This window comes from Misgurnus anguillicaudatus, chromosome 3 (assembly GCF_027580225.2).
Source record: "Misgurnus anguillicaudatus chromosome 3, ASM2758022v2, whole genome shotgun sequence".
Lineage (NCBI taxonomy): Eukaryota > Metazoa > Chordata > Actinopteri > Cypriniformes > Cobitidae > Misgurnus > Misgurnus anguillicaudatus.
In genome coordinates this window covers 1,271,743-1,297,351 of record NC_073339.2, presented here as the reverse complement: position 1 = coordinate 1,297,351, position 25,609 = coordinate 1,271,743, and the positions used below count along the sequence as shown (strand labels likewise).

Genomic DNA, 25,609 nt, shown 5'->3' with positions numbered 1-25,609 from the left:
CCTCATTTGTAAGTCGCTTTGGACAAAAGCATTTGCTAAATTTCTAAATGTAAATGTAAATATTTGTTCTTTTTTAAAGTAGACCTATCTTCTGTTATTTGGCAATGCTGTATACATAATCCTACATAGAAATAGAGCAGAAAACATTTGTTCCCTTTTAGTAGTGTTTGAATAATATTATTTGAATAATATTCAAATATAATAGGGCTGCGCAAATGTGGCAAAAATCTAGGTCTAAAAATCTATTATTGTAATTGGCCTTGCTACCTATGTCACAAAACAGGCAAAATCTGAATTACCTAATTTTCCCACATACCTGCAGAGAATGGTTTACCAAAACCAGTGGGTTGATCTTTTTAACATTTTCTAGATTGATGGAAGCACAATTATAGCACTTAAACACGGAAAAAGTCTGATTTTCAGTGACCTCAATTCTGTGTGTCTTCTCATAGTATACTGAACATAGAAAAATAAAAGAAATAATGAGTAGCAGAAACTTTTTTATTTAGCAGTTTTTAATCTTAAATGACAGCAAAGTAACTTGTCCATCCAGGTGAAATAACCTTTGCACAAACTCTCTTCAGTTGGCTTGGGCTTTAAACCTGGACGGATTTAGCACTGCAGCAATATTTTATTATAAAAACAACTAAAGACGCTGATCTGAAATGAAAATCTAAGTACAAAACTCTTTGGTGTAAAACTAAATCTGGAAATAAAGCATACAGCGGTCATCACAGATACAATGGGTAGCTTGTAAAAAATACTTGTTTCTGAAGCAAGTTCTTCATCTTGAACTTAAAAAGCGAAGAAGAAAGTTTCATTCAAATACACCGACTTTATCTGTAACCGGGCCTACATCTCTTGAGATCGGGGAGTAAGGGTTACACTTTCACATCCCTTTTACAAATCTACCTTTTAATATTTGCAGCCTTTTAAATAGTATTACACACATGCTTTCAGGTCTCAGATCATTTAAACATTATTACCCCTAATATGTTAGGGAAATCATCTCATATTTTAGCATTTGAGACATCAAATTCAACTTTTATCTACAAGTAACACTGACACTCTTTTTAGGACCGTCTCGGTTATGCTGTGTGCAATAAAATACTGCCATCAAATAGTTTTAATATTTTAAATAAAGTACCTCTCACCTCTGTTTCCCATAGAAAGAGGTAGAATCTCCTTTAACAGCTTAAAGACATAAAGTGGCACACAGGTGCAAAATACATGAACATCATTCATACATTAACATTTCAATAAAGAGATTTTAAAAAAATTATCTCTCTAATCAAGTCGATTGTAAGTGAAAAGACATTTTCTCATGAGAAAATGAAAGCTGCCTTTGCACACAGTCTGAAAGAGCTTTTCATGTTACGGCACAACAAAGATCAGCTAAACTCTCTTTAAAGCCTATCAGAGGAAGACGATTATATTGTATTGTAATATTTGACATGTTTCACCTGTTCCTATAAGTTTCGATAGGACAGGATGCGACACATAACCACATGATTGGCCGAAATCCACAGACGGATATCAATCATGTTCTCCACTAACAAAAGGAAAACAACTTCTTCAGATATCTTATTGGTAAGATTGACGTGGCGTTGTGAAAATGGTTTTATGCATCTTTATAAGTCAGACACATCAGGATTGGACAATGGCTTTATAACTTTAACTCTCCTGTGTTCTGATCACTCCGTAGAGGTTGCTGTAAAAAGTCAAAGGACAAATTTAGAAATCGATATTTGCTCTAGAAATGTACTATACAAAAAAAATCTTTATTGCTATAAATCTACACACAAACAAGCAAATTTACCTGACTGTTACTCGACTGGTTGGTGCTGAATTCTGAATATTTCTTCTCCTTACGTGACAACATTTGATTAATCAGCTTGCAATATTCCTCTCTTACCTGAAGGGGGCAACATAACAAACAGAGTTGACAAAACCACAGACTGGTCCCAAGCTGACTCTGGGGCGCCAGATTATAGACGGTTTCATTGGACGCACAGTCGTTGTCGCGGTTACACGTCTAGTTGGAACTTAACTTCCCGTCTCTGTTTGTTTAATGCTCTGATTAGTGGCTAAAATGAACTCTGGAACAAATACCTCGTCAAAAAAAAAAAAAAATTGGTTTCCTAAAGAAAGGAGGAGACGGCGATCATGAATCACCACTATGTGAAGGGAGGTTTGGCAGCCGGTTTGTAGTTAACATTGTATACATACACATTTTACACAGTAACGTAAGCTCAAGTGTTGTTTTTTATATGCTTTAGCTATAAAATATAAACTAAGGTTATACTTGTTTTTTATTTTGCTTGCTATCAGAAATAAACTACTTTAAAAGGACTTTGTTGGTATTGATTCTTAGCGGAGTTTACCGGAAGTTACGTGTGTTCCACGAAAGACGTGTGTTTATGTTGTTACTGCTGAAAACGTCTATACAGGAGGGGTAAAGGACAAACATGCTGATCAAACATTGATTACAAACATTCCTCAAAATATTTTCTTTCGTGTTCATCAGAACAAAGAACATGATATTCTGAAAATTACAACATTTTCATTTTTAGGTGAACTATCCCTTTAAGATTGTAGTGGACCTTTTCAAGGACCTTGGCCAGGATTTCGGGTGCATCTTCCGGAAGTCGTATTTGTCAACCGCATACGTCATTATTATTATTATTACAGAAAAGCAATGGTTACATTTTAATGTAAGAATGAAACTACAATTGTATGTCTTATGTTTTTAACTGAATGGCATAAGCGGTCAACAAATACAACTTCCTGAAGACACAATGAAATCCTGGCCAGGACGCGTCCGGGAAGAATGGCACATATGGTCACCCTAATCTAAACAGAAGCTGCATTATAACAAACACTGTAAACACTGAAAATTTGTTCCATATACCACATTTAACCACTATTGCAGGGTTCCCCAAAATCTTACCCTTGAGGCCAGAGCACTGCAGAGTTTTGCTCCAACCCTGATCAAACACACCTGAGCAAGCTAATCAAGGTCTTCATGATCACTAGAAAATTACAGGTGGGTAAGTTTGATTAGGGTTGGACCTAAACTCTGCAATGCGGCCCTCCAGGATTTGGGGAACCGTGCACTATTGTATGTGTGAAGCATTTGTAGTTGTGCATGTTTCTTTGTGTTTCATTACCACTTTGGATAGAAGGCAGTGCATGATGAAGATGAGCGCCCCCTGCAGGCTGTTGAGGATGGTGAAGAGGTACAACAGAACCAGAGTTCCTTTCTCCTGGAAAAGGAAACAGCCAAAAATCCACATTCCTCCGAGAATGCACAACTGAGCAACTGCGGTCACGGTAAACCCCCTAAAAATCACCAGAAAAAAAATTTGAATTAGAATTAATCTCTCTTGAACAAAAATGAACACTCACATCCACACAGCACCTGATCTTGCGTAGATTGGAGAGATCCGGGTTAAGGCTGGAAAACTTTCCAGCCAGTTTCCAGACGGTTACGATGAAGAAAAAGCTATTGAGCATGATGATTATGCAGACAGGCGCAAAAAAACTCCAAATAAAGTCTTTTTCCAGAGATAGCCAACAACTGGAACACACAAATGGGACAATGTATTTAACAGCTACAACTTAAATCAAATAAAAAGCAAGGATTAAACACTCACTGTCGATCAGTGCCGTATCCCTGCGGATAAGCGATGGCAGAGATGATGACGATAAGGAGAGGGACTCCGTATCCCACCATGTACATGTAAAGATGCTTGATGGTGGTCTTAAACACAACGACAACCATTCGGTACAGCTGCACTCCCTCCAGCAACATCCAGCAGAACGCCGCCAAGAAGAAGAAATGCAGCATCCCAGCGACAAAAGAACAAGCACCCTGAAGCACATACAGAGAGGGAGAAATTATTGCTTAAAAGGGTCATAGCATGAAAATCTGACTTTTTTCATGTTTAAGTGATATAATTGGGTCCCCAGTGCTGCTATTAACCTAGAAAACGTGAAAAATAACAATCCAGTAACTTTGTTTTGGTAAACCATGTTCTGCAAACATGTAAAAAATTTGGTAATTCAGATTTCGCCTGTTTTGTTACGTAGGTAGTCCAATTGCAATAAATTTTCCCCTTATTCCGCACTATCCAACCACGGCACTGCCATTTAGTGCAGAGATGGAGAGAAAATAATTGACAGCACAATTGAATTTCAACAAACCACCATTATGGTGATCAGTGTTTGCATTTCATAATCTCCTTTGCATTTTAAAAGACACAACCAAAAACGGCACATTTTTGCTCAGGCCTATAAAGTGGCAATTTTAAAGGTATAGCGAAAGATTTTCCCGAATTTTTGAGAAGAACCGCCCCTCCACTTTTTTAAAACCTCAGACATTTTGAAAAAACACGGTGAGAACGCGAGCTTCAATGAATGTCTGAAACCGTAGCTCACCACCTGAAAGTGTGCATGTGCAGAAAGCGAACCTAGGGACGAGCACGTAAACATATCATCAGAATGATTGACAACTCTGGGATGACCAATAGTCTTGATGATCCACCCAAAAAAAGAAAATCTTCCTCTATACCTTTAACATGTCACATTAAATTATCTGTGGGGTATTTTGAGCTAAAAAGTTACTCTGGGGACTTGTTTTCTTCAAAATGAATACAGAAAACCCAAGATGTGCTTTGGGATTTAAGGGCAACCTTATTATGAGTACTGGAGATCCCGCATAGGAAGACGAGGTCTGCGATGAAGAGACAAACGCTCAGATGGAGGTGGATGCTGTTCCGGGTTCCTTGTATTGGACGGCAGAACCAGAAGGTCAGGATACACAGAAGCAGACACACCAGAGACAGAATTAAACCCACACGAGTGATCAACACCAACTCAAACGTGTCCTGGAGAAAAAACCAAAGAGGTGCAGGATGAATATTCATGTCAAAATCTTCAAGACGTTTTGAGTGATCGTCTTAACTGTACCTTCACAGGGTAGAGAGCCATGAGCACAGCGAAGCTGCTCAGATGATTACTGGAACATGCTGTATGAGTGATGTTAGACCACTTCCTCTCACAGCCCCGCCCAGACCACGCCCCCTCTGCCTCATCCCAGTACACACAGGAGTAGTTCATGCTTTTAGACTCCTTTTCTGAAGGAGGTCTTTTCTGAAGAAAAAAGATGAGAAGAGTTTAACATCTGTTGGTGTAGGTTACTCCACTGAGATGGTTGAGTTGATGTGTTTGCCATCTTTACCTGCACGTGTTTAAATATGAGAGTAACAGGCTTGGGCAGATGTTTTGTTTTAGGATTACTGACGACTGCCGTCACCACATTAGAGCTGAGTTGATATGTGATGTTTCCCTGCTCTCTGTCGCTCTCCTCCTGTAATGTGCTGCTGATCTTGTTGAAAGAATCACCGGATGAATCTAGATCTTTATAACTGACCAGCGCCACAAACGTAAAACCTAGGGTCAAGGGTTACAAGTGTTTGTGTGTTTATGATTTTATAACAATATATTTACGTATTGGTTTATTTGCATTTGTACCTGGGTATGAATCCCCTACGACTGTTTCCCAGCTTGTGTTAAAGAGGGCGGAGTCTGTGCTCAGAATGACACTCCCTGTGGGAGGAGTCTGACCCCGCCTTACTGCAACCTCGGCATCTGTCCATATGATAATATAGGTTAATTCAATACATATTCATAAACTGTACAATTTATGCCAAAAAAGATTGCATTATAATCGGTATAATCCAAATATTTGTATATTCATACTCCAGGATCTGAAGTAAAGGAATTACGTAAAGCTTTTGTGTTATACAGTCAATAATTTGTCATTGTAATAAGATGAAAATGATCTGATATTCCTGTGGAATTTAATTTGTGTCCAGGAGTCTTACTGGTCTTGTCCGTCTCCATTTTGGTCACTGGCCCTTTAAGCTGCGGTCCTATCAAACGCATGCTGTTCTCCACAATGTCTAGAAAACGGCTCAATAATATGCTACCAGCAATGAGGTCTTCTGACAGGATCTCATTCATGGAGGTGAAGAGGTTCTATATGGTCAAACACAAATGTGCATTAAATTACTATTTTGGGTTGATGTGGAGCTACAGAATCATGAACTGTGTGTTTATGTTTACCTCCATTAACACCTCGCCTGTGCGTTTTTCTCCATCTGGATCAGTCAGAGACTCACAACTGCTTTTCGACTGGGACTCCAAATCCTTCAGCTAGAGGACACAGATCAGTCAAGATTTGTGGCCGTCTTTTATGTTTGTTGAAGTAAAAAACTGGGTGAATTTAAAACTCTAAAGGGGGAAAATCACTCCTCAAATAAATAGTGACTCTGGATACAAAGAAAACAGCACTGTTTTGTAACGGCAAGTGTATTTAAATTGGCCATGGTATGACACAGAATTGTGCTACTCCATGTAGAGTTTACTCATCAAAAGTTTTGATCTTCGAAGGGAATGGGCATAAGGATGATCACTTCCGATTGGAATTCACCACATTTAGAATCGACATTACTCGCTAAATCATACCCGACAGCAACTTATAATTCATTATAAGCTTACCATTGTGAATTAGGATAAGATATGGAGACGAGTGTTTTCAACACTTCTGTTTATGTCCTTGCTAATTTTGTTTATTTCTAAACACATTGTATTTAACTTGGTAAACGTTCGTTAAATCCAACATTTTTATAAACAAAGCTAAAAACTTAGCAAGTAACTTGAAATCGCCTACTTTCATACTATTTGGTAGGTGAAAATCAGTATGAGAGGTGTATTTCCTGCAAGTGGTTTCAGTGCCAACAGTGTACATCCCTGCAGCGTTTAAGAGCAGAGAATCCTGCCGGTTATGATAACTTATTTTTTTTTACTTTTATCATTCAACACATTTTTCTGCAGTGTGACAAATTTAGAACACATTTAATATCGTACTTTACACGGACTTTAAATGGACAAGCGTTTTTTAAAGTAAATTTTAGCATGGAATGTTTTAATCTTAAGTACTATTGAAATAATTACTTTACTATAAAAATGATACGGTAAATATTTACATTGTATATATAATAGTAAAAGTATATAATCTATTTACTGACCCCAGATCTTCCTTTGTTAAGTATTATCACTCTATACATTTTACCTTTATAGGATTGTCGTGGAGACCAGAGTCCCTGCTAAACTGCTCACAGGTAATCTCTGTGCACAACAAAAACCTTAAATCAATAAAGTTACAATGCAACAACAATGATCTACATATGCATTTTCACATTTTAAATTGTGTAGACATGTAACCCACACATTAGCTGTTAGATAAAACTTCATAGGCTAAATACAGCAGTGCATTTAAAGTGCATGCAGAAACTTTCGTACTCACTTATGCATTTTGACTGGTTGTTGCCATAGTTGGTGTAACCTTTGTGACATTTGCAGTTGTAGCTGCCCGGACTATTAGTGCAGGTGGCATTTGGGCCACAGACACCTGTAGCGTTTTTACACTCATTAATGTCTATGGGAAATAGAGTGAGATATATTATTATCAGATTTTAAGGTTAGATTTAGGCCAAGTGCATACTACACAGTTTCCTGTTACATGCACACTTTAATAATCATGCTGGCAACACCAAGATCATTGGTGCGGCTACATTATCTTTTCTCAGATTTGAGCCATGCAAGAGTTTAATCTTGTAGTAACTTGGCTCTATGGTGAAGGTTAGGTTTGATGGCCTAGTCAGCGACCCTACAAATCAAAACAGCTTACCAGGGTTAAGACCAAAGCCTAGCAAACCAGCTTAAACTAGTTTAAGCTGCTTTCTGTAACCAGGGTGGGTTTCGGCATTGAAACATTGCAACCAATACGTTTCCTCTGGTTTTAGGGTTAATGGAAGTCACATGATGTTTTACAGCCGGACATGACAGAAGACAGCAAACGTAGCTCATGAGTTATGATCAGCATTCAGATTTTATTAGTAGCAGCGGGACAGCAGCCCTCACCTTTACAGGGGCCGCTGGACTCCTCATCGTTACTGAACCCTGATGAACAGTTGCAGATGAAACTACCAGGTGTGTTAATACAACTGTGAGCTCCACACACGGACGACAAACACTCATCCACATCTGCTGCACATAGACACACATACACAAGGGTTTCATTTAGACACAAGCAAATGTTGATGTTCTCACATGACAAATTTAGTAAGGACAAAAAGGTTTTTGACATGTGTGAGTATAGACAAGAGAGACAAAAAAGGTAATGACTGTTAGCTAGGTAAATGTAATCATCATCTGTATTAAAGAGAAATTAGTGAATGTGGGTTTAACTGAAATAAGGGTGAAAAAATACAAAATGTATCTTAAAAGCAAAGCTTTGAACCGGTTCACGGAACGAAAACCAGAATCTTTTGATGTTTCGCAAGGAACAGAAATGAAACCAGAAACTTTAAAAAAATATTATCAAAAAAAAAAGTAAAAAATATGAATTAGCCTTTTATCTGCCTTTACACATATCTAAGTACAATTTCATCTGCATTATCTGTGTCCACTTCAAAATATACTCTTGAGAAATGTTTATGTTTATTGTCCCCCCAATTGTTAGATGAAATTCACACCTAGAGGGTTGTCATAAACAAATGAGTATCGTCCACTCCAGTAACCGATGAGAGACGGATGACGTGAACTTCACTGCACTTCACCCTCATTGGTAGTCGTTCCCTAAAGTAGCTCATCGTTTGCATAAACTTAAACTTTTCTGAATTTTGACATTCAAGTGGACACGCCATGCCCTCGCCAATGGTCACTGTCGCCTGCTTCATCGAAAGTCACCAAGCTTCCATTGAAATGAATGAGATTGTGTCGCTCTGCTGCTGCTAGTCGCTGCTAGTCTGAAGGCGGCTTGAATTTACCGAGTTTGTTTTGTCACTAAGTTATCTCAGACGACAACATGTTTGTCCTGTGGTGGCTACCGTAGCTTTTCTATGTGTTTCGAAAGCGAGGTGTGATCTGTGGACTGAGCCGTTGGTTGCAATTCGCAATCTCACCACTAGATGCCACTTAAATCTCCACACATAGTACCTTTAATAATCCTTTAATTGTTGCAGTTCTGTTTGTTTGATACTGGCAGTACAGAAATGAGACATTTCATCATTTATGCCTTAAAAAGTGTGTTAGATGGATATAATGATTATCTTTGTGTCACATTATACACTCTTAAATTTAAGATTATAAGGAAGAACAATAAAAACATTCACCTTCACAACTCACGTCCCCTCTTGTCTTGTGATAACCAGATGGACACACACACTTGTAAGAGCCGATGGAGTTTTCACACAACATATTATTGCATGTTGAATTAATCAGACATTCATTTATATCTGGCAGAAAAACAACAGTTTAGTACAGTTATTTATATCATTGTATTTCTTTCTGAGTGCTTTACTGATTGATTTTTATTATTTATAGTCAGTGTGTATTTTTATGTATTGCTTAACATTTATATACTTAAACATTTTTCTGTTTACTGGTGTCTCTGTGTAATAACACCTGTATTTCTAAAGTATTGCATCGTATTGGGTTGGTTTTTGTCATACCCGTACACTGTCCTGTTGTCGCTGTGAAATTGGGAGTTTTTGATTCGAAGCCTTGTTCACACTTGCAATAATAACTCCCATTTGTGTTTTTACACACAGAGTTATTGCCACATGGATTTTTTATGTCTTTACACTCATCTATATCTGAAAGAGAGAGAGAGAGAGAGAGAGAGAGAGAGAGAAATAGAGAGAGAGAGAAATAGAGGATACACATTAACCCCAAATACATTTGTGTTTATATGATAGACAATAAAAGCACATGAGATGTTCCTTACCAACACATTGTTTTTTAACTGATTGAAAACCTATCTCACATCCATGAGATCCACTGCAGAGCAAGAGGAAACCTGGTAAAGACACAAAAATATAGCTATAAAACATACATTTTCTGTGTACATGTCTATATATTTAAACATCTTGCTGATTCTCTTGTTAACACATGACACACTTTTCTTTACATGAACATGAAACCACAAACACACTTTTGCACACAGATGCGTAGTGCTGTGTCCTGTGTACGTGCACAGATATGTGTTTATATGTAGGTGAGCTGACCTGCACACTAAACATTTTCCCTCTCAGAACATTTTGTTCACCTTTAGGTGGTTTCACACCATTTTCATGTCGTAAGTCTTTTTTGCAATCTCTCGTTTCTCAAACACTGAGCAACAGATTCAAACAGCAACACTCTCATGTGCAAAGTGATGCATTTTTTAATGTGCTGGAAGCAATGTTAGCTGTAAAAAAATCTGTTGCTGGTCCCACTCATAACCAAGGGCACACACTTGAGTTGGTGCTATCCTGTGGCTTTTTAGTAAATGATGTCGGTATCAAATAATTTTTTATATCAGATTATAAGTCCATTATTTTTAACATCTTCTTCTCTTGTTCGTCCATCAAAGTTGATGATGACCATGGCACATTTGTCATTATGTTAGGTTTTGATGAGTGCGCAGATGGCTGAAGAGGCCAATTCGGGCCTGGAATTCCCTATGGCACACTGGACAGGTCAGGGAGGATGTTGAGCTTTGTGGTGCAGCCATATATACTTTCTTGGTAGATTTGCGCTGCTGCCTCTTCAAGATAGCACAGGAGCTTCTCCTACTCTCACAGAGAACTGCACCGTCCTGGACTTTTCTTCTCCAGGCAGGTCGATCCTGTGCTAGGGATTCCCAGCTTTTCAGGTCTAGTCCAAAGCTCTTCATGGAAGCTTTAAGGGTGTCCTTGTAGCGCTTTTTAGGTCCACCTTGTGCTCGCTTGCCATTTTTCAACTCGCCAAAGAAGACTTGTTTTGGAAGTCTCACGTAGGGCATTCTGGTGACATGGCCAGTCCATCTAAGCTGTTCCTTCGCAAGCATGGTGTAAATGCTGGGGATATTTGCCTTGCTGAGGACTTCCGTGTCAGGGATTTTATCCTGCCACTTGATCCTCAGCAGTTTCCTCAGACAGCTCAAGTGGAATTGGCTCAGTTTTTTGGCATGACGCTGGTAGACTGTCCAAGTTTCACACCCATACAGGAGAGTTGGTAAGACAACAGCCCGATAGACCTTGAGTTTTGTCTCCTGCTTGATGCCAGTCCTTTCCCATACCGAGTCACGTAGACGTCCAAAGACGTCCATTATTTTTAACATAGCTGTTTCTAGTCCCGTATCACATACCACATTAGTTGGTCGGTATTTTCGTTCTTTTAACTCATCTACATCTGAACAATTCTTAGATGCCTATATTACTTCCCCAATACCCTATGATATAGAGTTTAATTATCTCGGAGCTAATCCCAATGATTTAGTGAATAAGTTTAATGGGCTATGTTCAAGTATAATGGATGTAGTCGCACCTTTTAAACTAAAAAGACATAGAAGCTGTTTACATCCTTGGTTTAATGATGAAAATAGAGCAATTAGACAGAAATGGAGACAAGCGGAAAGAAAGTGGAAGAGGGATAAATTACAAGTATTATATGATTGCGTTAAAGAGTGTATGATTCATTACTAAAAAACTGTTAAGACCGCAAAGGCAAATTATTTTTTTGATCTTATCGCTAAGAACGCTTACAGTCCAAAAATATTATTTAATACCATCAATAGCGTCCTAAATCCGATGTCAAATCTAAATCCCCATCCATCTCCTGTGGCCTGCGAAAACTTTCTAAAGTTCTTTACGGACAAGATCAATGTAATAAGATCATGCATTGTCCCCTCCTCTTTAGACGTCCCTCAGTCCACCACCAATCCTATACAATTTTCCAACTTTTCTCAAGTGTCTCACAGTTATATGGTGAAAATTATTCATAAAATGAAGCCCACCTCTTGTTCGTTGAATGTCATTCCTACTCGTCTCTTATTAGAGACACTTGACACTATTTGCCCTAATCTACTCTCAATAATTAATAGTAGTCTAATTAGTGTAATAGTTCCATCCTATTTTAAACATGCCACTGTACAGCCATTACTTAATAAAACAAATCTCGATCAGACAATCTTAAATAATTACTGTCCAATTTCTAAATTGCCGTTTTTATCAAAAGTTTTGGAGAAGGTTGTTTTTAATTAGCTTTCGTCTTTTTTACAGGAAAATGGTTGTTTTGATAAATATCAGTCCGGTTTTAGACCTCAACACAGTACAGAATCTGCATTGTTAAAAGTTTTAAATGATTTAGATTGGTTTGTTTTGTTGTATTTAAAAGATCGAACCTTCTCCATAGAGACTGGGAAATATACATCATCATCCGCACCAGTTTTGTATGGGGTTCCACAGGGCTCAATTTTGGGTCCTGTTTTATTTTCCTTATACATGCTTCCTCTTTATGCTATATTTAAGAAGCACCATGTCTCATACCACTGTTACGCGGATGATACTCAGTGTTAAGTCTCCTTGCATCCAACGGATGTTTCTAGTTTACAGTGTTTATATGATTGTCTGAGGGATGTTAAAGAGTGGATGTCTGCCAATTTCCTCCAGTTAAATGAGACTAAGACTGAAGTTTTAATCTTTGGCTCCCCTGCTTCTACCGAGGTTGTGGCCAGTAAATTGGGTCACCTATCTAATAATCTCCATTCACATGCCAGAAACTTAGGCGTTACTTTTGATTCTATTTTAACCTTCGATAAACAGATTAATGCGGTGGTCAGAAGTTGTTTTTATCAGTTAAAGAAGATCACAAAAATGAAGTCATTTTTAACATCAAGACAGAGACATGGAAACTGTAATACATGCTTTTATTTTATCCAGATTGGACTATTGTAATGTATTATACCTGGGTGTTTCACAGTCTCTTTTCTCACGTCTTCAACTTGTTCAAAACGCTGCCACTCGTTTGTTGACTGGAATGAGGAAGAGGGAACATATTTCACCAGTGTTGATCTCTCTCCATTGGCTACCAGTCAAATATCGTATTCATTTTAAAACATTGCTGTTTGTGTATAAAGGCATTCACGGACTGGCTCCATCTTATATTTCTGATCTCCTTCTGTTCCAGCGTAATGACTCTTGGAATCTTCGTTCGTCAAACAGTCTTCAGGAAAGTGTTCAAAGGACACGGATGAAATCGAAAGGCAATCGTCCCTTTTATTTCGCTGCTCCGCAATTACGGAACACCCTCCCACTCTATATAAGATCCGCACAATCTTGCGCTGATTTTAAGTCTCTTCTTAAAACATATTTATTTACCGTCGTCTATGGTCATGAGTCATGAGTAAGCAAAGTGGCATAATTGTTGTGTAGTATTTGTTGCCGTGTTTTATGTAGTTTTCTTGTATTTTGTTATATGTCTACATTTTGTACAGCACTTTGGCCAACAGCTGTTGTTTTTAAACGTGCTTTATAAATAAATATGACTGACTGACTGACTGATGACTGCATATGCCCATCAAGCAATAGTCTTCATTTTCACATTACTTTTTCTAGTAAACGACTAGAAACACACGATGATTGCTAAAAATACAGTAATTGTATGCGTGTAGTTATGCTTATAATGGTACAGTAATAATCTTTAACCTGCTGTCTGTATAAGTGAGGGACTAAATGCTCTAATGTTTAAAGTGTTTCTGATAAGAACATTTGATAGTGAGATGCACACATTGCAAAACCAAGCATGTCAGATGAGCAGTGATAAATTCACTGTGAGATGAAGACGATAACAGCGAGAACCATACAGAAAGACTGTGAAGGTCTAGAAAACTGGAGTCAGATCTTAACATTTGCTTTAAATGACACCAGGCATCATGATATGTAACTCAATTCCTTCTATTGCTTCTTTTGTAAGTTTGCTTTGGAGAAAAGTCTCTGTGAAGTTGACTAGAACCAAAAAATGTTCAACCAATCATAGATCTCGCTCTGAACGGATGTTGCCTTTTTTGTCCCTCATCCTTAAGCGTAAATTGAATGTCACCGCACAGCCTGTTCACGCAGACACCATACGTCATCGGCGCGTTCACGTGCCCTCACCTCCCGTCTGTAAACAGAGGGAGAACGGCAAACTTTTCTGCTGAATTGACAACCTGCACAGCAGCCACAAAACGAAAGACATCTTTTAAAACAACAACAACAGCAACAAAAACCCAAATTAATTAATTCTGATGTGAACCAGTTGTTTATGTTGGTTATTTTGGCAATGTTATAAATTTTGTACTGCAAAGTTTTCTCACTGGTGAATGAGACATGAGATGTGACCGTCTGATCTGTGCGTTTTCATGTGTTTTAAAAGAGGCGTGACTTTGGATGGCGATTTGAATGAAGGGTGGGATCGTGATTTCATTGCTAGGCGGCTACTGTTAATATTTTTAAAATTAGATACCCTACTTTTAATTGGACTTTTAACTGTTTTATTTATATTGAGAATTCATAAATGTTACATATATGACATGTTGTGTTGATATGCGCCACATAACCCTAAAGCTGTCATAAGTGCATCATGTGTGAAACCACAATAATGTTAGTCACAAGTTGCAAAGCATGGTGGAAACATTAACACCAGAGAGGAAGTTTATCACATCAATGTGTGATTTATGTGTGTGTGGTTTTTTTTTACGTTACTCAGACTTACATAGACAAATTAAACACACACTAGTGTGAAATGCACACTCGGCTTGTGGAAGATACAGTATGTACCCACTGTAAAAAATTTTTTTTTTCATATCTAAGTATGTTTTACAAACAAATGCCATTTTGTCTTTCTACTTAAAAATGCCAGATTTATTTCAATGACTTAATTGCAGTTTCTTTTTTAATATTTGTGCTCAAATACATTCCTTAATTTGAATGGAATTGCTCAAGTAATATTAACTTTGTGTCATCAAATAATAGATGCGCATGCCCAGCTAACAAAGAGAAGTTCTAAGAACGTTCCTTGAAGGTTTCCAATGTTCTCAAAAACGGGTTGTCTGTTCATAAGAGGAATGTTATGTTCTACCGTTTTGTAAACACTATGACAATGTCATGTTTTAATGTTCACACAATGTTTAAAACAACTAAGAAACATTACTTCTGAATGTTCTGTAAAAATATTGCTGTAGAAATTAAGATGTATTGGTTCATTTAAAGTTATTATTATGGCGATCAATGTTTGTTTCAGTTTGATTCTTGACCCTTGACATTTTGTTTGCTAGTTTTTCCCTGGTTGCATTAACGTGTATAAAGCACCTTTGTTATGGTAATGTAAATTTAATAGTGCAATTCTGTAGTGGTTGGTGCATAATAGTAAAGATCATCATCTAGTTAATTGATTTACTCACTCATCAAAAGTTTCTTTTTATCAAAATGAGATCCTCTCACAGCAGTTTGTCATTAAGGAGTTTTAGGAACTATGGACATTAACCAGTGTGCATTTGGGACGCACAAACATCAAGAATCAGAGTATAAATCTCAACAATGGGGACAATTAAATGTAAAACTTTATTTCATTTAATTGTGCTGGTTATCAACAAGTTACAAATCTCATTCAGGACTACCAGTATGCACTGCGGCATGGAAAAATAATTAACCTTTTTCAGTTTTCTTTGTCACCATTGTTGAGATTCATACTCTGATTCTTAATGTTTGTGTGTTAATTATTATTAAATAATAATTATTTAAAAATACTATATAAACATTACTTAAATTCTACTCAAAGATGCTGATAATTGTGTTTAGCCTTTAGTTGGCAATTCTTTTAAGTGTACTAGCATTTTTTTTTAGCTTTTTTATAGTAAATCCAGTCCTGCAGTACCATAGTTTCTGCCCTCAGTGAGTTGTATTGATAGTTTGACACAACAGAATTAGATTATCCTTCTTATAGTTGTGACTTAAGCCATGCAATGGTTCAACCAATTCAGAAACATTTACTTTACTTACTAAAGTAATTTAAACAAGAGAATTGTGTCAGAATTGGGTTTCATGGGGCGGCAGTGGCTCAGTGGTTCATGTAGGTTGCCTACAAACCGGAAGGTTGGTGGTTCAACCCCTGACTCCACCTGACCAAGTGTCCTTGAGCAAGACACCTAACCCCAGCTGCTCCCGACGAGCTGAATGGCGCCTTGCATGGCTGACACCGCCATCGGTGTATGAATGAATGAGTGAATGTGAGGCAAATTATAAAGCGCTTTGGATGGCCATGGGTCTACGAAAGCCCTATATAAATGCAGTCCATTTACCTTTTCAGAAAACTGAACTAAAATTCTCATTGGTCAGCAGGGGCTTGTGTGTCACACGAAAAGTTTGCTAAAGTTTTGATTACATGATGGAGAGCCACTTTCACAAAGTGTTGCGTTTTTTTCTCATCATTCATATGACGCATGCATCACAGTGTGCTTTGATGGAGATAGTATGTCACATTAACAAGATAATCTAAACAGCATGTCTAATGTGACTGCTTTGGTTTAACAGGGATTAAAAAAGGAGAACATAGATTTTTTTTCATTATAGGGTTGCAGTGTTCACACACTGCCAACACACATTTATGTCAAAACACCTTGTAAAAATGGATTTTGCATAATAAGTGAACTTAAAAAATGTGAAATTAAATTAAAAACAGTTTAAAAATGGAAACATTTCATGGTCGGTTTGAAATAGAGGAGGATAAGGCAGTACAGGCCCTTTATAAATAACATGCATGTAATGTTAAATTGTAACATATTTAGGTTTTGCATGTACAGAATGATGCTGTATTATTTGATAATAAAAAAAAAACATTTGCTAATTTAGTGATTACAGCAAAAAACTAGAATTTGAATTGCCCCCACTCCACGCGCAAGATGACGTGTAAGAAGCCCAAAATAAATGATGAGTGTGGCCACAATTTACCCAAACAGAAATACATAATACATTAATATTGTATATGTTTATGTTAAATGAATATAAACATGCAGATCACTATTATGACAAAATTAGACCAAATAAACTCATAACTATTCTTATAAATCCTCATGTAAACTGTACCAGAGGCCAAATCACTAAATGTCTCTTTTAGAGTAAAGAGGAAATTTAAACATGTAAATGCCCCCATTTAGTCTCCATTGACAGGTGTGGCACAGAGCTCATTTTTGGACACTATAGGCCGCATCCCCCGCACCCCTATACTCGTACACGCACACATGTTTTGTTTTTATCAGTCTCATCTTACTCTCTCTCTGTCTAGGATGTGTTATGTATAGAAAAGAGATTGCTCATGATACTGTAATGTCTGTCTGCCTTCATGGTGATTCTGAACAGAGCAGAAATCCTCCAGCTGAAAGAATCAAGTCTTTGTCTAACACACACACAGACACACACAGTGTGTTTAGTTGTTTGTATTCATGACACATATATGCCACCAGATTCAACTTAAATATGTGAGAAATATATCCACACACATATGAACATGAATAACAGTGAAACAATCTACTCACCTAATAGAAGAAGTGCTTGTTTCAGGTCCATATTAAGTACCTGATTTCAAATATATGTGTATTTCTTAAAGTCTGGTGTTGTGAAAGTGAAATTGCCCAAGTGAATCAGTATTCCGATAAGATGTTACAAATTCCCCTCAATCTCTTTCTTACTCATGCGCTCAATGTTTCAAAGATCTTTTCTTGAATTGGTTTGTCCTTGTAAATATTCACTTCTAAATGAATACAGTCGCCTCCTCGTCTCTTCTGTCCTCTTTCTCTGTTTTACAGATGTTTCCAATCAGTTTTTCAGTAGATTTCAAACGAATCTTCTCTTCTTTCACTTTGGTTTCTGCCCAGTGTTTATCTTAATCCACACAGCCTGAAAGTTTCCAACGCTTTATTTTCTTTTTCCATTCGTCTTGTCTGTTATATTCCCCCTCCTTTCTCATGTGTGCAGTGCTACTGGGCGAAGAGTAGCTATTCATGGCCGCCACTCCCCCTGAGAGAGAGAGAGAGAGAGAGAGAGAGAGAGAGAGAGAGAGAGAGAGAGAGAGAGAGAGAGAGAGAGAGAGAGAGAGAGAGAGAGAGAGATACTATTCATGCCCTCTGTCAGTAATATTATATATATTCCAACCACAGGGTCTCTTGTTCGGTTTGTAGCGTTTCCCTCTTTTTTGAACCACCAGGTCCCACTTTCACTAGTGGTCTCTCTCTCTGACACACACACACACACACACACACATCTCTCTCGCTCTTTCTCTCTCTGTCTAGTGATTTGGGGGCTTCATACTACAGCAAAAAAAGCGTTTTTGAGCATTCATTTCACTTGCAGTGTGGAGTGCTGTTGACACACACGCTGATGATGTCACATCCTGTGGAGTGTTGAGTTGCACAACAGGGATTGTTGGACATCTGCTTAGACAAACACACAACACAAAAAACTAGCTTAAAGTTGAACACTGTTCAAAGCACATTTAAATTCATTTTTCCATTCATTTCAAATAGGATGGGATTTGATTTAATCCATAGAGAATTAATTTAATAGTGAACTGTGCCTTTATATAAGAGGTTGTTAAATAATAAGAGGGTGTGTAATACATCTGATATGAAGAAATCCTGATACCATGAAGATACCTTGAGATTATGAAGCCAAACAAGCTTTACAACAAACACTATCGAGAATACAATCCAAACCCTTACAAAAATGAACCATGTTTTTTGTGGTAAAAGTGTAGTAACCAGTTTTTTTTGTGTATTGATTGCTATTGGTAAAACTATGGTTAATTCTCATAAGGGAGTCAATCTTGAAGTTTTAAGTTAAAACTGAATAAATATAGTTAACTATACAGGAACACTATCTGTAAATGAGCTACTGGGGGTTTCCAGTTACAATAATGAAACTTCATTCAACACAGGCTCTGTTGTGATGGACACATGGGAATTGAAGCTGTATGCCCTGCATAGCATACACAGACACACTGTGCTGGGTTATGAGAAAGGTCACAGTGAAATGCATACAATTTTAAATCATTATTGCATCACTAATTTGATTTTGACATGCCTGTGCGTGTAAGAACTAAACAGATTAAAAGAGAGAGAGAGAGAGAGAGAGAGAGAGAGAGAGACCTCTAAAGACACATTAAAGAAATAATCTGTTTGACAGGAATGTCACATTAGCATAAGTCAAGACATTTTCCCATACAAATTGTTGACTGACAAGAATGCATTTGTGTGTGCGTGCGTGGATGTGTGTGCGTGTGTGTGTGTGTGTGTGCGTGTGTGTGTGCATTACGTTACCACAAACCATTATTTTCATTCGACCCTCCACGCTTACTGTAAAGCCTAATGTAAACATTTATTTTCGCGTCTGGATAATGTATGCATGACGCAGATTTTGTCATCAACAGGGTACATAGCCTACTGTCATGTGTACTGTTGCCCGCATTTTTCACTGAGCATAGCCTACTCACCACGTCACTCGTCACCTGAGCGTTTGCACGTTTAAAAGTGAAATTTTAGATCTAACTTTACAGAGACATGGCTGGTAAGCAATTTTGTCACACTAAAATCACGTTGACTTGCAATTTTAAAATGTGGCATTGAAACAACGTTTGTAAATAACTGGTAATTTAACTGGATGTATCCTGAAGTTCACACAGCTGACTGACTAAACCTAAGTTTAAGGTGTAAATCATAAAAAACACAAAAATGACAACAAGGAAGTATCTGTTGTTTTTGAAAAGCTGCATTATGAATCTAAACCTTTAGGCCTATATTAAAATTCTCAAGTTGGAAATTTTTTTCTCCTTGCTGAAAAAACAACAAGAACAGCATATGTTGTGTTTTGGTGCTAGTGAACACCAGCTAAACCAGCACCAAATCAGCACCAGCTAAACCAGCACCAAACCAGCATCAGCTAGGGTGACTATACGTGCCATTCTTTCCGGACGCTTCCTGGCCAAGATTTTGGTGCGTCTTCCGGAAGTCGTATTTGTTGACCGCATACGCCATTCAGTTAAAAACATAAGACATACAATCGTAGTTTCATTCTTTCTTTAAAATGTAACAGTTGCTTTTCTGTAATAATAATAATAATAATAATAATAATCCTCTATGATGACTTCCGGAAGACGCACCCGAAATCCTGGACAGGACGCGTCTGGGAAGAATGGCACGTATGGTCACCCTAGCATCAGCACCAGCATTAGAACCAGCATCCCAGCATATGTTGTGATTTGTTGCCGGTATGCTGGTGACCACCAGCTAAACCAGCATAGACCAGCATAATTCCCATGCTGGTTTGATGCTGTTTTTTTTACAGCAGGGCTGTTGGTGTAGTTGTTGGTAGCCTAATGTTTGCAAGTAAAACTGGTTGAAAAATTAAGCTGCGTTTGTGTAAGCAGACTTTTAATGACATCAGCATCTTGTGTTTACACAAGAGGCACTTGAGGAGAAAAGAAAATGAAATACTTAACTAAAGATTTTAGAAAAGAGGAACAAGGAATTCACATTGTGTAATTGTACGTAAGCACAATGTTAACATCATTCATATTGATTACATGACAGTCTTCCTTTTTGTAGGCCATTGGTAAATACCAGACCAACTGTTGTAAAATCTGTCCTCCATATTTGGGGGTATGGGGTTTTACTCTTTTGTGCAAATGTTGACAAACCTCATTATTTCCAGGTCACACGCAAATAGTGCAAACTGTTTACAAATCTGTGTAGAAATTATAAAAAAGTTTACAAATCCTTTTAGGTAGAAAACTGAAAGATAAGAAATGAAAATATCCCTATTCGGACGGTTATTGCTTCTTGTGGAGATGTAAGGAATTTTCATCATTTACAGAGGTAGTCAGTGTGATTTTATTGCTGTTCAAATTCAGAACGTCTGTGTTTATCTCCGACCACCCGCTAAAAGTCCCCTGATTTACTGTTTTTGACAAAAAACCAAGGTTGTGTGGTAATTTAATTGGCATTTGAATCCAGATCTCTGACATTGTAAAAGGGGATCAATGCAAAAGTCATTCTGCACTTCCTTTTAGACCGTATGGTCACGTGCTTCATGTTTATTCTGTGAAGCGTCTTTCTTTGCGTCCATTTTAAACAATGACATCTTCATAACTGAAATGAGAAGTATGGGCACAAATCTTTTTTGCACTTTTACAACGAGTGGGAGCTGATATAAGTAAAGAGAAGAAAATCACGTTTCAATATCTATTATCATAAAATTTGTTTGTGCTGTGATAGCTTCTGTCACCAAAACAAATTCCTCGTATGTGTAAACATATTTGGCAGTTAAACATGGTGTAAACATATACAAGCTCTTCTCATTTTTAAAAGATGTATTTCACATTTGCCCTTTTTCACAAATTTGAAAATTGGCCAAATTTTTCATTTATTTATTTAGCAAACGCTAAATCCAACGCAACTTAAAAATAAAAAAGGCTTTTAACATTTTGTCAATGAGCGAACATAGAGTGTGGCTTACAAAGCCGTGTTTAGTAGTAAAGGTTGACAACAGAAAGGTGAGCAACATAAGCGTTGTGAGTGATCACTGATTGGATGCTTCATTGTGATGGAGCGGTTAGGTGTTGAGGGGATGGCATGTGTATCTCTAGAAGAGAGTTGAGGTAAGAGGGTGATTTTTTTGTTATTGTCCTATAGGCTACTGCAAGTTCAGCCAATAGGGAAGTGCAATCGTGCAGTCTTGATATGACAAAAGCTTGGACTAAGAGCTGTGTAACTCAGACAGGTACTCCGACAGGAAAGTACCAGCATGACTGAGCTGTTGTTGTGATGTGGGTAGTAAATGTCAGCTTTCAGCCGGTCAGCAATCACCACCCCAAGATTCCTCAAAGACTTGACAAGTGTTCGGTCTTGGCATGGTTAAAATAAAGATGACGTTCCCTCATAAAGGAAGAGTTTTTTGGAACCAAAATTTTGGCTATTGATTGTTTAGCATATTTGGCAATTAAAATGTTGTCAAGTTAACAAAATTTTATTTATATCACGCTTTTTAAAATTGTTTAATTGTTTAAAAAAAAACGTTACATTAATAAAAGCAGGAGAAAACTAGAAAAATTGGTGGACAACAAAAGTTGAAGAGAACAGTGGCTAAGATTGAACCGTAGTGAGCTGAGTAACGTATAGAACAGAGGTCTAAGTTAAGCCAAGTTAAGTTAAGACATCTAAAATGCTTTGGGGGGGGGGGACTGGAGCTGAGAAGCTCTGCCCTAGGTGTTGAAAAAACTGGCAAGTGTGTTTGATTGTAAAATATTTTAATAATGACACACCAGCTCCACAAGACTCACGAGAATCAACGATCATCTTAATGGAATGCCATTATTTTACATCTAGATGGGTTTACAAATAAATGTGATGGGTCAATCGCTATATACTCAAAATAACAATTGTTCTCTCACAAGTCTATCAGATCGCATCCGAAGAAATACATTAACACACCAAAGTCGTATGAGTCCTTTTCTCATGACAGATGGGCTTCAAACACGCGCCACTATTTAATAAAATCTAAAAAGTGAAAAGTAGTAAATGTAAAAACTTTTTTAGGAGTTACCAATTCAAGTAACTTTTTAAGTTGAACCAACTTTTTACAATGTAGGAAGAGCCAGGATATTATGTAATGTAACACAAAATCTGCTAAAAAAGGAAGTCATGTGCAACTTGGAGATGGGCTAATTTTCTTTTTGGGTAAACTATATCTTTAAGAGTTGTTTGTCTGTGTATGTGTGGGAACACTTAGGCAATGATTCTTTGTAGAACAGCTGAATGACTTTACATACAGACTTACTAGCCACATTCACTTCCTCTGTTTTTGTCTGCATGGCGCCAATAGGGGAAACAGTTACCATGGCAACAGAGGGGGCCCGTCACTGAGCTATATGTAAGTTCCTCAGTAGTTCATAGTTCATTAAGGCCTGCATGGATTCAGTAAAGTTTCACCCTTATAGATTTGAAAGGGGGTTGGCACTGCTCTGTACGAAGCCCAGCTTTAGGGGTTTGTGTGTGAATGTTATGAAGTGAGCTAAACAATACTTGTCTCATTAAATATTCACGTGCATTGTAAACGCTTTGTTTACTTTCAACGGCTGGACTTAAAGGGTTAAATGTGTTGAATGGAAAACACACTTATAGTTTTTGTTTAGTATATAATGGAGAGATTAGAACTTCATGGTGACAGATGGGCAGATGTTGTATGTTGCTGTATGTTGCTTGCCATTTTATTAATTGTAAGTTCTCTCATGTTTCTTATGTAATGTGTTCTGTGTGGTTATTACATTGCTTCAATTGTAAACCATGCCAACACCACAAATACGCTCTTCAGGAAATTATAAATGCAGTCATCACATCCTGATAAGAATCAATTTAAACAAGTACAAGCGTCATATAACAGTTTAAAGTCCAAAGCACAAACAAATAATGCAAAATGTTTATTTGCTGATAGGAGAGGAGGTTTAAATAAAACAAAACAAAAAACATATAATCGTTACAGCCAGAAGACAACAAGGAGAGTAAATAGGCTGCTGTGGTTATATAGAAAGCATTGATATATCAAAAGAGAGTGAAAGTGTCTTTATTTCTCTTTGAGAAGTGAGGGGGTGGTATTGCAGACACGCTGACGCTTTCAGTTCTCTTCTGTGTTATACATTTGCATCACTAACTGTTTGTCTATAGCTGCTTTTTTACCATCTGTTCCAACGGTTCTGAGCATGGTGAGGAATGTTATGATTATATCTAAGCGTACACAGCCATGCAGGTGAAACTTCAGATCATCATTGGCTACTTGTTAGTTGCCAAGGTTATCCAGTTGTTTCTCTGTGGTTTGATAATATTTGGGTGAAGTAAATTAAAGTTAATAAGGTTCAAGTCAACATCAGTTAAATTAAGGCACCAGGAAAGTTTGATCTAACCAGTGTGGGATTTTTTATAACAACCACCAAAGATTCATTTCCAAACAGAAGATCCAGTTTCACTGATGTGTCATTTCCCTTGCTAGTATAACATGACCTTTGATCAGCAGGAAGTAACCAGACTGAGACAAATAGGAGACAACTTGAAGACATTTCCCATCTATCAATCAGAGTAAATGATTAACTCAATTCTTCAAATTAAATCTGCTGCAGAATGAATTAGAGCCTTATACATTATACGTCAGCTTTAAGTGAAGTCTCTAGTAGAAACTTCATGTGTATTTATAGATAAATTCTGTAAGCCGTACTTTAGTTTTTTTTTTTGGCCAGTGTAGGTTTAATTTAATGATCTCTGTCAATATTTGCTTTTAAAACAAGCTCTTTGTCCCTTGGGAAGGGAATGGGGCTGTTAAGCTGACATCAATACGCAGCATGTTTCCATTTTAATGGAAAAATTTGAGAGAAATGGTGCTTTTAGTCGATTCGCTGTAATATTCCAGACGTTGATGTCACCATGCCAAACATTCCATGAATGCCCTTTTAAATCATTAAGCTTTGTGTTTACTGTTCCGATAAGTTCATGGTTTCAGTCACACTCACGTGAACAAGCTTTTCTGGCATCTATCTGTTGCTTTATATGACGTATATCGCCATCAAGTGTTTAAAACACACATGCTTTAACATTTTAGATTTTCTATATTGAAAACATACAGTTTCATGATAATCATTATAATCCTTGCATTACTTAAATATTTGTTATTTAATAATAATAATACTGCACTAGGGTTGCACAATTCTGACAAAAATCATAATTGCCGATTAATCACCTTGATATAGTATTTTCGATTAATGGTACTATCGATGGTTAATAGATTTTACATTTAATATTTTGTAATGTTTTATAACTCTGTAAAGCATCTGCATGGTAATACTAATCAAAAATGAAATAATATAATGCTATTAAACAAATAATTATGTCAGTTATGTTAAAATCCAAAACGAATGACTAAAGGGCGCGTCAACTTTTCTGTGATTCATCACTGTATTTTTGTGCCCAAACATACCGCTGAAATGCACAAATGGACAGCTGTAATTGAGGCGATTTTGTACTTGTAATTGTGCAGACCTACTGCACTTTACAATACTGTACAAACTCTTAGTTTCATGGATAATATGAGTTTTAGATGTTCTACAGCATTTTATTTTTATTTTTTAAATAAAATTTATACTGTAAATAAAATTTAAGTTTAAAAAAATCTTCACATTCACATTGATAGTTATTGAATGTGAAACAGTTAGATAATGGTGTTATGGATACCTGATGATGTCATATCTTCCCCCAGCTGCTCAGTGTCCCGTTCCTCTCTATCCCATGAAAAACATGTCAAATATGATTTCCTGACAAGCACCAATGTTTTATTTAGGAAATGCATATTCAATAGTTAGCATATTTGCTGTTAAATGACAATTTATGTAATGCGTTTATTAACTTTGAATCTTCTGCAGTTAAAGGTATTGCGGAGGATTTTCTTTTTCTGGGTGGATCATCAAGACTATTGATCCTCCTAGTTGTCAATCAGGAGTGTTGCGCAATTGCATTTTTTTCAAAAGTGGAGAAGGCGGTTACTTTCTAAAATTCGAGAAAATCCTCCGCTACACCTTTAAATTTGTTGTGGAAATGCAGATGACTTCAGTTTCAGTATCTTACTGTTAGCAGGATGTGCAGATCCACTAGATATAAACACTATAAACA

At 37.2% G+C, this 25,609-nt stretch overlaps 1 protein-coding gene across 3 annotated transcripts; it reads right to left on the bottom strand.

Moving 5' to 3' along the window:
• Positions 1–487: 487 nt before the first annotated feature.
• On the bottom strand, positions 488–17,936 carry adgre5b.1 (adhesion G protein-coupled receptor E5b, duplicate 1). 3 transcript variants are annotated; one of them, XM_055206485.2, is made up of 18 exons: positions 17,444–17,936; positions 9,857–9,928; positions 9,582–9,725; positions 9,243–9,365; positions 7,990–8,115; positions 7,373–7,504; positions 7,139–7,194; positions 6,130–6,219; positions 5,889–6,042; positions 5,536–5,652; positions 5,243–5,454; positions 4,972–5,154; positions 4,695–4,889; positions 3,657–3,874; positions 3,422–3,580; positions 3,171–3,342; positions 1,820–1,915; positions 488–1,711 (listed from the first exon to the last, which is right to left on the bottom strand). In XM_055206485.2, exons 1-18 carry the CDS (start codon positions 17,472–17,474, stop codon positions 1,667–1,669), a joined length of 2,325 nt encoding a protein of 774 aa, XP_055062460.2. In that variant the 5' UTR covers positions 17,475–17,936; the 3' UTR covers positions 488–1,666. The 3 variants fall into 3 exon arrangements, with proteins under 3 accessions (XP_055062460.2, XP_055062461.2, XP_055062464.2); XM_055206486.2 differs by having other exon boundaries at positions 7,990–8,112; XM_055206489.2 differs by lacking the exon at positions 7,990–8,115 and having other exon boundaries at positions 17,444–17,935.
• Positions 17,937–25,609: the final 7,673 nt, after the last annotated feature.